Source organism: Budorcas taxicolor, chromosome 4, assembly GCF_023091745.1.
Source record: "Budorcas taxicolor isolate Tak-1 chromosome 4, Takin1.1, whole genome shotgun sequence".
Taxonomy (NCBI): Eukaryota; Metazoa; Chordata; class Mammalia; order Artiodactyla; family Bovidae; genus Budorcas; species Budorcas taxicolor.
In genome coordinates, this window is record NC_068913.1 from 97,814,477 (window position 1) to 97,831,911 (window position 17,435).

A 17,435-nucleotide genomic window follows, 5' to 3' on the forward strand; every position below is an offset into this window, starting at 1 on the left:
AGCGGGGGGTTCTGAGTTCTTTTATTTTTATTTGTTTATTTATTTGGCTGCACCAGGCCTTAGTTGCATCATGCGACATCTCTAGTTATGGCATGTGGGATCTAGTTCCCCGACCAGGGATTGAACCCAAGGCTCTTGCAGTGGGGGCGCAAAGTCTTAGCCACCGGACCACCACAGAAGTCCTGGTTCTGAGTTCTTATCATCACCCGCAGCGTCCCAATCAGCTCACCCCACCCCAGCAAGCCTTTTCGATTTCGAAAGCTTGTTTTGGTGGCCAAGGATTGGGATACAGAACTGTCTTGCTGGGAAGACTAGGAGATGAAGAGGACTCTCGCCCCCTTCGAGAGCTCCACGGTCCTCGTTGGAAGGGGGGTCCGGAGCAGACCTTGCAGTAGGAGCTGAGCTGTGTTCTAACTTGGCTCCTCTGCCAACCTGCTGTGTGACTCTAAACAAGCCGTTCACCTCTCTGGGCTTCAGTCTGCTCATGAATCACAGAGGCAAAGGCAGCAGGAGAGAGCTGGGCCTGAGAAGCCTTGGGGGCTTTTCCGGTCCTAAGGTTTTATGGCACGATGGAGAATTCAGCTACCAGCGCCGGAGTGTCTAACCTGGAGCAGGAAGTCATCTCCCCTGCCCAGGTCCCTCCCAGGGAGTGGTTCTGCCATGCTTTCAAGATGAATGAATTGATTGATTGGGGGCTGATTTGGGGTTTTCGTTGGTGTGTGCAAGCTCTCTCTAGTTGCTGTGAGCTGGGGCTCCTCTCCAGTTGCGGTGCATGGGCTTGTCATCGCGATGGCTTCTCTTGCGGCTGAACGTGGGCTCTAGGGCAGGGGGCTTCAGTAGCTATGGTGCACGGGCTTAGTCCCATGGCATGTGGGCTCTTCCTGGACCAGGGACTGAACCCGTATCTTCTGCATTAGCAGGAGAACTCTTAACCACGGGACCACCAGGGAAGCCCAGGTTCTGCCTTTATTAGAAGGAAGGAAGAAGTGGAACATCTCAGTCATGCTATCCAGGATCCTTTGGGACTAGCTCCAGACAGGTGGGAAGGCATCCACCTGAGTGAAACTGGGGGAAACGGGGCAACTGCTCTTCTCTTTTTGGGAACGCCTGCGGTGGCTCATGGGCTGTCGCTTGCTCTCAGGCCTGCACTTCAAGCCCGCTCTCTCAGTAGCTATTGGGAACAGCCCTGTCTGGGTGCCAGGAGCAAATGTCCAAATGGCCTCGTCAGAGTGTCAGCCATCCAAATGCAAACTGGAGCAGACAGCTCGGCCCTGTGGGGGCGGGAGGAATGGCAAGTGCCTGGGGACCCAGCACCAAGGGAGGGAAATCACTCTTACAGGAGGCCTCACCTTGGACCCCAGGACTGCACTTGTATGAGACCAAGATCCATGGACCTCTGAGCTTGTCAGACTTCATGGCGGCTAGTCTCAGAACATCCCAGGAGGCAGGTGGGGGCAGGGAGGGAAACTGAGGCACAGAGGGGCAATAATGGTCTGCTTATCACACAGAGGGTCCTCGGCAGAAGCACCACCCAGAGAGGGTGCGAGTCCCAAGGGGTGTGAGCCTTGAACCCCAGTATCATCTTCCCCTGAGCTGAGTTTCCTTCTGAAACTCACAACATGGTACAAATCATTTACAAAGCATCCTTTCCCCAAAGCCCTCTCTCCCACCGCGCGTTCTTCACCATCTCTCAGTTTCACAATCCCAGGCAAAGAGCATGAACAGAAATACAGAAAACACAGAAGGGGACAGGGGTCCTCCACAGGCCCCTCCGCTATGATGTCTTTGCTCTCTGGGAAGCCTTCTCTGATCACTGTGCTTTTTAAATTTAAGACTTTCACCCTGAGCAGTCCTCCCGAATTCCCTTACCCTGCTCCCTGGCATGTATTACCTGGTAATCTACTATAGGACTTTTTAGCAGGCTGATTCTTCTTGACTGTTTCTTCTTGCTGAAACCACAAGCTCCTAAAGTCAAGGATATTTATGCCTCTTCACTTTTGAATCCCCAGTGCTTGAGCTTGTGTTCAGCACATAGCGGTTGCCTAGTTGAGTGAATGAATGAATCAGGCCTGGGTGATTCATCACAAAGCAAGAAGGCCTTCACTGCTTCCCTATGATGGAGACAAGTGGACAGAGTACGGTGGACCCCTGCCTGGGCCTGCTTTCCTAGGTAACTCCGACCACAGGTGGACCCACCTCCTCAGCCCCTGAAGGCATCCGTATCCTGGCCCGCAGCTAGGACTGGAGTGCCACCGGCTTACGAGAGGGACAGGCTGTGATGTCCCCAGGCACCTGAAGCTGACCCACTGTCAACAGGAGTAAGTAAAACAAAGAGCTCCGTGAGAGACAGCTTTGGCCCAAACGCAACTGAAAGTGTATCTCATGAGCAGAAACATGTGTTCAAGGCCCCCGGCTCTCCGGCAGGGGAGAGGTGGAGTGTGGCTGGCAGGGATGCTGAAATTTATTGTGAAATCTGCCACTTGCTCTGAGGCTATCAAGGAAGACGCTTTCCTGGTGGGGGTAAGAGCTGCTTCTCCTCCCTGTAGGGGGTCGCTCCAGGGTACCTGAGGACAGCCACCAGCTCTGCCACCTCGGCTCTTCATGCGTCTGCCTCACTGACACTTCCTCTCACTTCCCTCCCATCAGTTTGGCAGGTTTTTATCGCACTGGTTTCCAGCGTATATAGACGTTCCCTGGGGAGTGCGGCAGTTGCAGTAAAGATACCGTATACATTCACACAGACTGATGGAGACACACAGAGTCAGACACAGGGGAAGGTGTGTGTGTGCACACACACACATACACACACACACACCCTAGGGAGATACCCAGAGTCATGCAGAAGAAAGGAGAGAGACAGAGACATAATTCAGCCCAGCAAGAGACAGGCAGACCTTGACAAAATGACACCGGACCTAGCAGGGTGCATTCAACCACTCCCAAAAAAGGTGTACATGGAAGGCAGCCCTTGCTGGACAAGAAATAAAGGGAACTCATCTCTCCATGACAACAGAAACAATATCTGGCTATGGAATTATTCCGCTTGCAAATAACTGTAATAGTAGCTCCATTACTCTCATCACTCAGGAAATTCCAAAGATTGTGGTAATTCTGTACCATAAATAAGGTGGAGACCAAGTACGTTTTTCTTATTTTAAATCACAGTATCACAATTAGGAATATTACGTATGGCTAGCACACGAGATGTATGATATTATTATTTAAGAGATCAAGTAGGCTATTTAAGTTTAACCAGCAAGTTTTTACAAGAGAAAACACAAAGGAGAAAATAGTTCAGAACAGGGCAAAAGTCATGGCAGTGATAAACACGGGGCTGAAGTTTGCGGGGCGGGGGGGTGTTTCCTTTATCCAAAGTGTAGTCTTTTCATCAATTATCTGAGTTCAAACTTCGGAATTAAGCAATAAATCGTTTGTATCAGTCCTTCTGGCTCAGTGAAAACACTGGGGGTTCATTCATTCATTCATCAGAATAACTATAAAGGGTTTAAAGTTGATGTTTAGAAGGAGGAAGACAAAGAACTGTCCTCCATCTGCTGACAGTCTGGTAGGAGGGAAAAATCAAAGTCATCACTTTGAGCTGTGTTCCTTCTATGCCTATTTTCTGGACGTTCTTTTTTTTTTAAAAATCGTAAATGGATTTTGAATTTTCTCCAAAACTTTCTCTGCAACTATTGAGATGATCATATGGCTTTAACTTTCAATTCATTAAAGTAATTATCCTTCAATTAAAAATAGATAAATAAGAAAGTCATCATGACTCAGAAGAGCTACCATAGAGGTGTAAACCCCGGGTCAGGAACAGCTCAGTGGAGAATGTGGCAAAAGAGCTAAGCTTTAAGGGACAATAGAATATTAGCCAGATGAGAAACTGAAGCCCATAGTAGGCAGAGCCGACATCAGCGTCATCAGCCCATACCCTGAGCCTGGAGTCCCGGCCTGCAAAGTTTTCCAGTCCTTCATGATTCACTCACTTGATGCCCTGGGGCCTGCTGTATCTCCAGCTGTACCTACCAGGCTGCTCATGTCCCGTCAGAGCTGCAGGTTGTGAGTTCTTGATTTGCTCTCCACTAGGACTGGATCCCTGCTCAGGAGCCTGCCTTGACCTTGACCTGTGCTCCACCCTTCACAGATCTCCCAGAATCTTGATGCCCGACTCCACACGCAGCCAGTTCCACACACTCCTGGTGCAATGTCGTAAGAATAAGAGCCTCTACTTATCGAGTCCTTACTCTGTGCCAGGCTTGATTCATGTTGATTACACGCATTACATCATTTGATCCATGGAACCACAGTCCTGGATTTTATCATCACCTCCATGTGCCAGCTGAGAACAAGGAAGCTTACAAAGCTTAACATCTCCTGAGATCAGAGTTAGCAAATGGCAGGACCACAGTTTATGATCAGATATCCTGAAAACAAGCCCTGGTTATTAACCCGTCTTGCTACCTTACCACTCCCCACTGAAAATCTGCAAACCCAGTGGATTGTTGGCCCAGATATCAGGGCCTTGGAGCTGTGATTTGGGTGGCAGCCACCCCTTCTCCATGAGAAGCAGTGGCATGATGGATGAAGGCCTTGACTCCATCTACTCCTGCCTTCTTCCCAAAGTGCCCATAATCCAGCACTCCCAGCAGGCCTTGCGGGTCAAGCCTAAATGGGTGCTGACCACTAACTGTGCCCTCAGGGAATCAGGACAGCTAAGGTCAAGAAGCTCAAATCCCAAGGCACCTATCAGAGGGGGCTCCACACAGCTTTTGTATTTTCTTCTTTGGAAGTCTTTAAGTCTCAGGTTCAGAAACCCTGGCTTTCCGGTGATGTAAGAAATCCTACAGCCTTCAGTGCCTGTAGAGGTCTTGGGTCTTCTCTGAAGAATTCATTCCACAGAGGAAAGCTACTTTCTCTCAGCATCCAGGGCCTTGGAGGTACGCAGGGAGGGAGAGTGTAGGCCCCACCAGAAGGGAATAAGGAATGAAAGCAAAGGAGCAGCTTCATATGGGTCCTGACGCCTGGAATAAAATGCTCCCTGCTCATCCCCATCTCAGGCCATTCCCCGGCCATGGCAGCCTCAACCAGGACACCACAATGAGTCCCAGTGTGGCTGAATGGGGGGTCCCACACCCCGAGAAGATGTCATCGAGTTCTGGGGGAGGGTGGAGCTGCTGTGGGCTCCCAAGGCATAATGCACAACCCTGTGGGTGGCATAATGTGGTATTTATCTCCCCCACTACGCAGAGAGGGAACAATCCAGACTCTGTCAGCAAGGTCCTCTGGGGAGTCCAGGCCTCGCTAATGAAGATGAATAAGATGAGGATCTGCCTTGGCTGCTCAGAGCTAATGTATACATATTCATGGGCTGGGAGGACAGCTCCCAGGATGACCCATCCTCCAGAGAGGCAATGGAGGCATGGCAGTGCAAAGCCATGCTTGGGGTGGGGCTTTTCTTGCAGGGTGGGACACTCTGTGAATTAGGGTACCACAGGACACACCCTTAAATGGACCAGATTTCCAAAGCAAAATTGATTCCTCTGCCTGCTGCAAATTTATGAGTCCTGATCTAAGCTCAGGGACCCCTGAAGAACTGAGTTCTTAGCTGAGTTCCAGAAGTAACTCCAGCTTTGCCATTTCCTACTCCGCCTCAGCTAATAGCCATCCCCACACCATATTTGTTCTGCCTGGCATGGCCTCATGGAATTTGCTGGAGGTTTCATGTTAGAGTTCTTGCTGCTGTTGTTCAATCACCCAGTCCTGTCTGACTCTTTGTGACCACACAGACTGCAGCATGCCAGGCCTTCCTGTCCCTCACCATCTCCCAGAGCTTGCCCAAGTTCATGGCTATTGCATCGGTGATGCCATGCATCTTATCACACAAAGGCTCAGGACACATGCCTCAGCATCTCATTTCACACACATAGACCTTTTCAGAATCTCCATCCATCTGACTCATGAGCTGCCCGCAACTCTTTTGGCGGGGGTGACAAATCCTTGCCCACCAGAGAACTCCAGGGTCCATGATGGTGACCTTGGCAGGAGATTATACAGGGTGCAGGAAAATCTAGACCAGAACCTTGAGCATCCGTACTGCATTTCTTCAAGAGTTGGCCCTGCCCCTGGACACACCATCACTCTGAAGTCAGTGGATTTGTCTTTGACTCACGGATATTTTGATATCTGAACAATTTCATTCCCTGTTTCTGGTGCACTCAGCCTCCGTCCCCAGGCAGCAGAACAGAAAGGATACACACTGAGCCCAATAAATCAAACCGCCTCTCTGCAGCCAGCCTCCTGTAGGTTTCCACAGAGCCACAGGCTAGTCTTTAGCGGCAAGATGAATGTCTGGCAGAGCGCAGAGAGCCTTACCTGCCTTTCCGACATGATGTAGAGCTGCTCCCGGTCCTTGGAGAAGGCCATGTCCCGGAGCACGGGGCCGGGCTCCACCACCTGCACCGTCTCATACTGCAGGGCGTTGCCCCGGGGCCCGTCTACCCGGATCTGTGGATGAGAGGAAGAAGAGTTCAGATGTGAGTTCAGATCCTGAGCCGCCGTATGTCCAGCCTCAGCTGGGAGCTTCCCTCCTCATGGGCAAGGGAGGGGCCGTGAGCCCAGTGAAGTGAAGTGATAGTCGCTCAGTTGTGTCTGACTCTTTGTGATCCCGTGGACTGTCCAATGGAATTCTCCAAACCAGAATACTGGAGCTTTTCTCTTCTCCAGAGGCTCTTCCTAACCCAGGGATCAAACCCGGGTCTCCCGCATTGCAGGTGGATTCTTTACCAACTGAACCATCAGGAATGACAAAACAGAGGCGCATGCCCAGCAGGGGCCTCTCATGGGGAATGGCCAAGAGACCGGGTGGGGATAGTGGGGGGTGGGGATAGTGGGGGGCCGGGGGGCGGTGGGGAGGAGGCGAAACCAGGCTGCACTTGGAACCTGGTGTTCTTCTCTCTGGCTCACCATGCCTTAGGCTCACAACTTTGACCCTTGCTTGCGTATCTTTGGATAAGAGGGTGGGGCTGATGTAGGGGAAGAGGAATCTGGGGATGAGGCAAATGGGAAAACTGATGCTGCTTCAGATCACAGCATCACTCTACAACAGAAAGGCAGTATTATTAGCTACATTTGTTAGCAGAACAAATTTGGATGTAAAGATGTGGGCTGATTCTTTGAAACTGGCAGCCAGGATCACTGCTGGCCTTCGAGGAGAAGCTGGAACCCCAGAAGATTCACACCACGTGGACTTTTTCTGTCTATGAACCCACTGGCTTATGCTTCAGATTCTGGAATAGATGTAGGGTCCCCAAATCCCCTAGAGTTTCTATTTATGTCCCCAGTGAAGGGCATGTGGGCATTCCGGGAAAATGTGTTTTGGGCATGAGTCATTCTGTCTTCCAAGAACACTTAACAGACTAGGTCATCTCTGGGCCATCTAACAGTCCTTCCTGGAACTGCTGGAACAATGTGAAGACCATGAGGAAAGGCTTTTGCCCACATTCCCCAAGGCTGAGGACAAGTCTAGAAAAGACGGGACTTTCCTAATGCCACCCACCCCCTGATTCAAGGTGCTGGCCCAGGTCTTCAGAATCATCACCAGTGTGAGCTCATATATTTGCCATGATTATTGATGAGCACTAATATTTCCATCCACATAAGTTGGGATCAAACATTACCATCCATGCAAGAATGTAGGAAGGTGAGGAGAATGCCAGAGGTAGACGGGGAAAAGTAATAGCTAGGAGATCACCAAACTTGATTAGATGCCATTTGTACAAGTCTCTATAAGATAATGTGGTGTAATTTTAGAAATTTCAATAACAAAACTAAAAGAAAAAAATAATATTCCAAATCATTGGAAAATTATTCCAAAAATAATATTCCCATTATATATTCATTTTTAATTTTAATGGGTAATTCTTAACCTTTTATGAGCTCAAGGAGAACGGCAGAGCTATTCAGAGGAATTAAGTTACAGAAAGAATACCATATTAATGCCATCTGATAACACCAATTCATCCGAAAGTCTGCTGTCTCTCATTTCTGTTAAATTCACTGAACTCTGACACCAGGGTGGTGTGCGACATATGTATTTGATTTGGGGTTTGTGCTAGCCTTTTTGCTTGTCTTCCTCTTAAGCACAATTTTTCAGCCCTTCCTAGACATCAGGTACTGGGAGATGATTTTACATATGACTCCTTATTGATATAATCTTCTCAAGAGCTTTTTTGTCCTGGCTTGCATGGCCCCTCCAGGATCCATTCCAACCTCTCTCACCTTTTAGGTGGGACTGGACCCACCCCCTGCTTCCTGGGTTGGCCTTTGATGGACAGAAACAAATCGGTTTAATCTCACTCTCTGGCCACAGCGGTGGAGAGAAAGCAGACCCAAGCCATTCACCACTTGCAATTAGAGTGAAGCAAGGACTATGTCTTGTGACAGGGAAGAAAGCACCTCCCCTCACCCTTCATAAGATCAAAGAAACAGGTAGCTCCCAGAACTATTAGCAACCCTCTTGTTCTTATGAACAGGGTGGGGGTGCTGGAGCCAGGGAAGGTCAGGGACAGAGATGAAAAGCATTGGTTTTGGGGGATGTCCCTGAGCCACTGAATCAAAATAGCCCTGAAGGCTATCATGTGTCCAGGCCTTTCTAGCTACTCAGGATATTTCCTTATTGTTAAAGTAACAGAAAGGTTTTCTGCAATATCTAATAATATGTTCTGATAGAATAGATGGGGAAAACGGGACACAGTGCATTAAATAACTGCCCTGAGCTATCAAATCTGACAAATGAATAAGGATCCAGTCTGACCCTGGAATCTGTAGTTTTCCTGCCACTCCAGTTACATGAGGGACACTGTCCCTTGATGAGGTTCACGTTTACTTTCTGGGGATACTACCAAAGGCAGGGGCTTCCGGTATGTACAAACTCCAGAGGCTTTCACCAGTCATTTCCAATTCTGAAGCTGAAACACTTGTGCTTGACAGATATTTATTTTTAAAATGAAGAAATGAATGAAGTTCAGACTCTTCTTTGCAGATTTCCCATTAAGCTCAGGAAAACAACAACAACAACAACAACAAAAACTAGTGAATGAATTAAGAAGAGACATGCTTAACCGTTAAAATCCAAATGCCTGGGAATCCAGTAGCCGTCCTCCTTCTGTCCCCACCCCCAAGCCACCAAATGTCCACCCTGAGCAGGTCTTTCCTTAATCTGAATGAAATGGGAGCTCATGCAAAACCAATTGGGATTACCACCCAAGTCTGACCGCGCGGTGATGGCCTTGGCCTCCAGCCCAGCCAGGCTGCCTCCCCAGCTGTGAATCACCCTTGGAGCAGCAGCACAAGAGTGATCCTGTGCAGCCTGGCTGGGCTCCAGCCCCTTAAGGCCGCCAGCAGGAGCTGGCACCCCTCGGGGATGCTGGCAGAAAGGAGTCCCCTCCAGTGCCCTGTGTTGTGATCCCCAAGGGAAATTGGATTCAGTGCCTAAGTGACTGTCTTTATCATTTGGCTCCACCTTCCCTGCTCTTTAGGATGAGGTGATAGGCTGGATGCGGACATCAGAAGAACCTAGCAGAACTGGGCAGGGACAGAGGCGTGGACCAGGGAGCACTAATGGGGCAAGTTTTTCCAGGCCTGGAGAGGCAAGGCATGGGGCAATGGGCCCCACCCTTGCCCACTCCTCCAGGGCAGGAAATCAGTAATTGAGAAGGTGGTTATTCCCTTCACATCACCCCACCCAATCCATACTATTGTTTCAGGAAACAGAAAGGAAAGCATCCGTTCAACCCATCTGCTGAAAGAGTCTCACACAAGACATGGATAACAGGAGTTTGTGATGGGATGTGCTGAATGATGGACAATTTGATGGACAGCCATCAAATTTAGGTAGGCTGGACTAGCTGCTGGCTCTTGGGCAACAAGAACTGCTAGCAACTTAGTGGCTGCTACGTGTCAGGCATGATGGAAGGCATTCTACATGGATTTATCTTCTCATTGAAACCTCATGACTCCATGAAGCCTTAATACTATTCCATTTACAGGAATAATAATGCACAGAGAGGTTTTAATATGTTGTTCATGGTCACCCCTGCTGAAGTCTGACCAATTCCAGAGTCCACTCTTCAATGCACTTACACAGTATACCAACACAAGCTGAGCCAGGTCCTACTGGGTCTGTAAACCTGCATCTCTTCTAGGAGTGAAAGTTGTTAATGGTAAACAAGCATCACCCCAGGAGTGCTGGAGGAACCATGCCTATCTTCCGCAGTCCTTTTGGGAAGGAATCATGCATATGAATGAAAAAGATGCTGTTATAAATTTTCAAAATAATGATCCCTTATATTTTTGTTTTGTACCTTGTTGAGAATGTTATTCTTAAATAACACTGTCTCATCTGATGGCTGTAAAACGTTTATGATGTTGACTGCCAGCATAATCATTCTCGTTTTACCAATGAAAAAACTGAGATGGGGGCTGTTTTGGGCCTTTTCTGAAATTCAGTGATAAATCAATGACAGTCAGGACTAGAACCCAGGTCTCCTGATTCCTAGCTCAGAACTTGCAGTTGAGCTATTTAGATTTTCTCTGAGCCTTTGACAAGCTTCCACATGAAAAGGTTTTAAAAATAATGAGTCTCCATGGGACTTTGGGCAGTTTGGCCATGGAGAGAGAACCAACTTAGAGATAGAAAAAGACACACTTCTACATGGAGAAGTGGGAACTGGGGGACTCACCAAGCAGTAGTGTTATGACTGGTCTTATTTACTATTTTTTATAAATGGTCTGGAGCAGGGAGCAGGAACATTTACAGCTGATCCTAAGCTCTTTGGAATAGGAAGAAGGCCCATGATGGAAATGAGCTACAGAAAGACGGTGCCTCCTCTGTAGGACCGGGCGGGGGGGGGGGGGGGGGGAGTGGGGGGGAGGGAGTGGGGAGGAGCTATAATTGAGCGAATAGACCTGGGTCGTCAAGTGTTACAGTGGCAGGGATCATGCTTGATGTATCCAATGCTGCAGCCCCAATGCCTAGCACAAGACCCAAGGCACGATTGGTGCTCAGTAAGTAGTCACTGACAGATGTGGTGAGAATATGGAAAAAGGAACCCTTGTACACTATTGGTAGTGTGTAAATTGGTATAGCCACTGAGGAAAACACTAAGGTAGCTTCTCAAAAAGTTAAAAACAGACCTGCCATTTGATCCAGCAATTCCACTTCTGGGTATACACACAAAGGAAATCAAATCAGTATCTCAAAGAGACGTCTGCCCACCCATGTTCATTTCAGCATTGCTCACAATAGCCAAGACATGGAAACAACCTAAATATCTATCAAGGGATGAATGGATTTTAAAAATGTGATTATATATATGTAGTTCAGCCTTAAAATAGAAATTTGGCCATTTTCAATGACATCAGTGAATCTGGAGAACATTTATGCAAACTGAAATAAACACAGAAAGACAAAATATTGCACAGTCTTGCTTATATGTGGGATCTAAAATAGTCAGACTCTTTGAAGAAGAGTGCAGAATGGTGGGAGGGGGAAACAGGGAGATGTTGGTGAAGGCATGGGCTTCCCAGGTGGTGCTGATGGTAAAGAACCTGTCTGCCAAGCAGGAGACAGAAGAGACGCAGCTTCGATCCCTGGGTCGGGAAGATCCTCTGGAGAAGGGAATGGCTGCCCACTCTAGTATTTTTGCCTGGAGAATCCCATGGACAGAGAAGCCTGGCAGGCTACAGTCCATAGAGTTTCAAATGATCAGACACAACTGAAGCGACTTAGCATGCACACATGTTGGTCAAGGGATATAAAGTTTCAGTTATTAGATGAATAAGATCTAGAGAGCTGATGTGCAACAAGGTGACTATAATAATAATACAATACTGCATACTTGAAATTCATGAAGAGGGTAGATATTAAGTGTTCTCATCACATACACACACACACACACACACACACACATGAGGTGGTGGATATGTGATTTATCTGAATTGCAGTGATTCAGTTCAGTTCAGTCACTCAGTCATGTCCGACTCTTTGTGACCCCATGAACCTCAGCACGCCAGGCCTCCCTATCCATCACCAACTCCTGCAGTCCACCCAAACCCATGTCCATTGAGTCGGTGATGCCATCCAACCATCTCATCTTCTGCCATCCCCTTCTCCTCCTGCCCTCAATCTTTCCCAGCATCAGGGTCTTTTCAAATGAATCAACTCTTCACATCAGGTGGCATTATTTCACAATATATGAATACATGAATCGAAACATCAAACTGTATACTCTGAATATATACAATATTAACTTGTCAATTGTACTTCACAAATGGATAAAGGGCTTTTCTGGTGGCTCAGCAATAAAGAATCTGGCTGCAATGCAGAAGACACGAGTTCCATCCCTGGGTCAGGAAGATCCCCGGAGAAGGGAATGGCAGCCCACTGCAGTATTCTTGCCTGGGAAATCCGGTGGACAGAGGAGCCTGGCAGTCTACAGTTCATAGGGTCGCAAAGTCAGACATGACTTAGCAACTAAGCAACAACAACAACAGGGATGGAAAAGCAAGTCGTTACTAAATAACTTATCAACTTCCTCCAGGTAAAACAAGCCACACTCTACCAATCAGAGGATGGACTCTGAGCTGATCAAGGCAAGATCAAGGTAGGAAGCAGGGTCAAAAAGGGAGAGCTTCGTTGTTACCATTTATAGCTCCCAATACTCCACAGCAGCCAAAAAGTCCAACAGAATGACTGGCAGCTTTCAAGTGGGATTCCAGGGAAAAACAGGCAAACAGAAGCCATTCTCTGGAGGAAGTTCTTCTAGATACAGAAAATCACATCCAGTCCACCCCTGGTAAGTGAGAACAAACCAGATGCCTGCAACTTGGGGACAGCCTGGGAAAGATTTTCCCAGGCCACAAAGACACAGCTGAGAGGAAAGGAGACACAGTGGCCAGTGGCTCTAGCTCCATCACTATCACAGGGGCCACCCTGAAGCTTGGGAGGGGACAGCTTAAAATAAACAAGACTTGTTGTCTTACATATTAGGACAAATAAAATGTATTACGTTATACAGCACAGATGATACTTGCGTACCAACCAGGCAGTGAGAAAGAATGCAAATAGACATTGATTTAAGGTAGAAAATATAAAGAACCCCCTCATGTCCATTTGGGTGTTGAGAAGATGTTATTCTCTGAGGTTGACACCAAGGAGGAGACTGTACCCCTCACGCTGTGTCTGCACTCATCATCCAGTATGCATTTATGGAATGTGCAGTGTATACCAGACTCCGAGCCAGCTTCTGGAGGAGATCAGTGAGTGCCTGCCCTGCCCTCTGGGAGTGTGTGTGTGTGTGTGTGTGTGTGTGTGTGTGTGTGTTCAGTCGCTTAGTCATGTCTGACTCTTTGCAACCCTATGGACTGTAGCCCACCAGGCTCCACTGTCCATGGGATTCTCTGGGCAAGAATACTGGAGGGGGTTGCCATTTCTCCCTCCAGGGGATCTTCCCAACCCAGGGATGGAACTTGCGTCTCCTGCCCTGCAGGCTGATTCTTTACTGCAGAGCAACCAGAGGAGCCCACCATCTGATATATTAGTCTCCTAATGGGCTCAGATTTCACACGGATGAGGCCAAGTGGGAAATCCTATAGCAGAGAAGTATTTGAAGGCCTCTTTTCCTTCTTCCCAGGAGATCTGGCCAACTGACTGGAGTGTAACCAGGAATTATCAGCCCAGCCCCAGTCGAGGCTCAAGGGAGTGTGTGCATGTCACAGAATAACAGGGCCACCGCACGGCACCACCAGCCATGAGAGTTTGACTAATACAACACATAGTGGGTAATATCAGATTCATTCGAAGAGCCGCTTCAGAGACAAAATCTCTTTAGTCAGTAGGAAGACTGATCTGAAGTAGCAAAATGAGTGGCACTAACAGATTTTATAAAGATACGCTGGCAGAGGGAGGCAAGAATGAACACATGAAAAAGGGGTTGACAGGGGAACTTTTGGCCAGCTTCATGGAGCCCTGTCCTGAGGAGACAGCAGAGGTGTTCTCCAAGGCCTGAAGGGTGAGGTATCACTTCAGGCCTCACCACAGGCCCAGTGGAAGGGCCTAGACAGCACGGGATAGCAGAAATACAATGCTAGCCACAAATGCGGGCCACATGGGCAATTAAAGTTTCCAGCAGTGGTTACATTAAAAAATAAAAGTGTTAGTTGCTCAGTCATGTCCAATACTTTGTGACCTTATGGACTGTGACCCCATGGACTGTGACCCCTGCAGGCTCCTCTGTCCATGGGATTCTCTAGGCAAGAATATTGAATGGGTTGCCATGCCCTCCTCTAGGGGATCTTCCCAGCCCAGGGATCAACCCTGGGCCTCCTTCATTGCAGGCAGATTCTTGACTGTCTGAGCCACCACCAGAGAAATATCCCAAAATAAAAAAGTAAAATTAGTTCTTTCAGAAAATGTTTATTTTTATTATTTCTCTGGCTGTGCCAGGTCTTAGTCATAGCATGGAGGATCTTCGTGGTGGTGTGCAGGATCTTTTCAGTTACCATGTGGGATCTTAGTTGTGGCATTGGTGGGCAGTGGGTCTGTTTTTTGTTTTTGTTTTTGTTTTAGTTTTGGCATGTGGGGTCTTAGATGGAGCATGCAGGATCTAGTTCCTTGACCAGGGATTGAACCCAGGCCCCCTGGATTGGGAGCTCAGAGTCTTAACCACTGGACCACCAGAGAAATGCCCAAATTAATTTTAGTAATCTATGTTTTTACTAACCCACTGTGCCCCAAAATAGTATCCCTTGAACATGTCTATAGTATAAACATTGTCAATGAGATATTTTACACGCGTTTTTCATACCATGTCTTTGAAATCTGGTGTGTATTTCACACTGACAGCGGAACTCAGTCTGGACCAGCCACATTTCCGGTAAACACAGGCCTCCTCACCAGTCCTTCGCAGCCGCTCGGTCTCCAGCCTAGGATAATCTGCTTAGCCCCGCTTTCCCACCAGCCCATCCGCCAAGCAGCACTGCCACCTCTCCACCCCTGGCACGGTGGGCATCTACGTTGCCAGGCAGAACTGCTATTAAAACATCAGCAGGGTGGCCTCCGCAAAGGTCAGCCATCCGGGGAGCTCCTGGCAGCTGCTTGTTTGTTTGTTGGAACATTATCTGGGCTGGGCTGTTTATTTACATCCATTGAAGAATTGAACAATAAATATCATCTCCTGGTAGCAGGCAGATGCTTGCATTAGAGCATTCTGGCTGCCGTCTTGCTTGAAATAATCTCCCTAATGAGCAAACAGTGCTATTCATCCTTAAAGATGCAGGCCACCCCAGGATTCCCATTTCCTCTCTCCTCTCATATCCTCCCCAGACCTTCTGGTCAAGGTTTACACCTGCCAGACCTCCCAATCAGGCCCAGGAATAAGGCAGCAAGGGTGGGGGTCTCACCTGGCAGGCAGGGACATGAACTAAGGCTGGAGAGGCAGGGTGGGAGCAGACTAAATCTAGAAACCAGTGTCCCGGGACCCTCTGAATTCTCCACCTGGACCCCGTGCCTCCAATACAGAGGCATGTGAACCCAGTCTCTGCTGCTCCTCTCAAGAGCCTCAAGACACGACTGCAGCTCTCCTAGCTGTCCTGGCCTGAACCTGTTTCCCACGGAGGCAGAAATAGAATAGCCATGAGGAGCCTCAGTGGGAAAAGAGTGGCCAGGATCTGCTTCTCTGGGACATACAGGGTTGTGGCATCTCCCAGGAGGGAAAAGTACTGAGGCTTTTGGATCTTACTTATGCGGTTTATTTTGTTGGTCCCCAGAGGCTGACAGCGCTGTAACCCAGGTCACTGTCACTCAGCCTCTTGCCACACAGACTGGAAAGCGGGTGAAAGGAGAATTGGGCACACAGTAGAGTGCCCGCAGCGGGTGCGTGGCCAGTCTTGATCTTGGTTGAATGAATGAGTGAATGGAGAAGCTCACTCTGAGCCTGAGCTGCCACACTGGGGACTTTTAGATGTGCAGACACACTCACAGGCACAGACACACACACACCCCGTCTCCATCCCTGACAGTGAGGCTAGGTCTCCACTCAATCACGGTCTCTAGAACTTTCCATGTATCACTCTACGACGAAATGATGGACGAGGAGGACCTGGAAAGGTGTGGTATGCCAGCAGTGAAAGAGACAAAGTATGAGGTGTGACTCTCTTGGAAACTTGCTGGTAGAGGGGGTTACCTCTCCTTAGGGCAAGGGGCCTCCTTACAGTCTCTGCATCCCTGCGGAAGAGCTGCCTGGTTCTCAGTGGCTGGGATGGCCTCTAAGCTCCCGCCAGACTGCCAGGGGCTGCAAGTCTGTCCCCTGCCAAGGGCAGATCCCTCGGCCCCAAGTACTCACTGTTAATTCCTATAACCCGCAACCAAGGACATCTGCAACAGAACTCCACTCACAACTCACTTGAATTGTCCCCAGTGCTTTCAATTTTTTTTCAGTGGCATGCCCATTAAAAAAAACTTTTTTTAAAATTTATATTGGAGAATAGTTGATTTACAAGGCTGTGTTAGTTTCAGGTGCTCAGCAAAGTGATTCAATTACACATATACATACACCCATTCTTTTTCAGATTCTTTTCCCAGGGAGGTTCTTACAGAATATTGATGGGGTTCTCTGTGCTATACAGTAGTGCCCAGTGCTTTGAATTTAAAAATCAGAGCCTCTCCTTTTCCTCTGGCCCTTCCAATCTCCTTCCCCTGCTCTACTTTCTCTTTTTAGCCACAGCACTTGTTACCATCTCACATGCTATATAATTTATTCCTTTATGATGATTATTATTTATCTCCATGTAAACACCACAGAGCAGAAATCTTTATCTCTTGTGCTCACTGGTGTCTGCCAACCCCCTGAAACATGCCACATAGTAGGGGGGTCAATAAAAATCTGTTGAATAAATGAATGACTGGAAACATTCAAACTACTCATCAACATCTTCATTTGTCCCCAGGATGCAGATTTCTTTCTTATCTTATGACAAGGGAACTGAACAGTTGCAGATGTTCACACTGGAAGGTTCAGCAGCAGGGGAGAAGCTGGGATCATCCAACCCAGACCCAAGGGGCCGGCGGTGCCCATTCCTCCAGCAGAGTGGACCGTGCCACACACCACAGGCTCACCTCCCTGCCTTGAATCCCAGGCCTTAGAATGCGAGCAGGGCCCCTGCTTCTGTGTTTACCCTGCTTAAGCCTCCCCAGAATAGCACAGTGAGGGTGCTTTGTTTTGATTTCCTGATTCCAGCCAGAAGAAGGAGCTTGTAAAGGGAACTGCAAGAGGGTAAACAGTAATTAATTCGACAGGCTCTGCGCGCACATGGAACCTGCACCGCGTTACCAAACACTGTTGGGACAACAGGTCCCTGTGGGTCTCCCGCTA

At 48.3% G+C, this 17,435-nt stretch overlaps 1 protein-coding gene across 1 annotated transcript in view; it reads right to left on the reverse strand.

Annotated features, from left to right (window-relative positions):
- The window catches only part of PLXNA4 (plexin A4), a 413,701-nt gene that overhangs the window by 166,596 nt on the left and 229,670 nt on the right, over positions 1 to 17,435 (reverse strand). Inside the window, exon 3 of the mRNA XM_052638484.1 lies at positions 6,379 to 6,510. Within this exon, the coding sequence (XP_052494444.1) occupies positions 6,379 to 6,510 (132 nt within the window). The remainder of the gene's footprint in view (positions 1 to 6,378; positions 6,511 to 17,435) is intronic.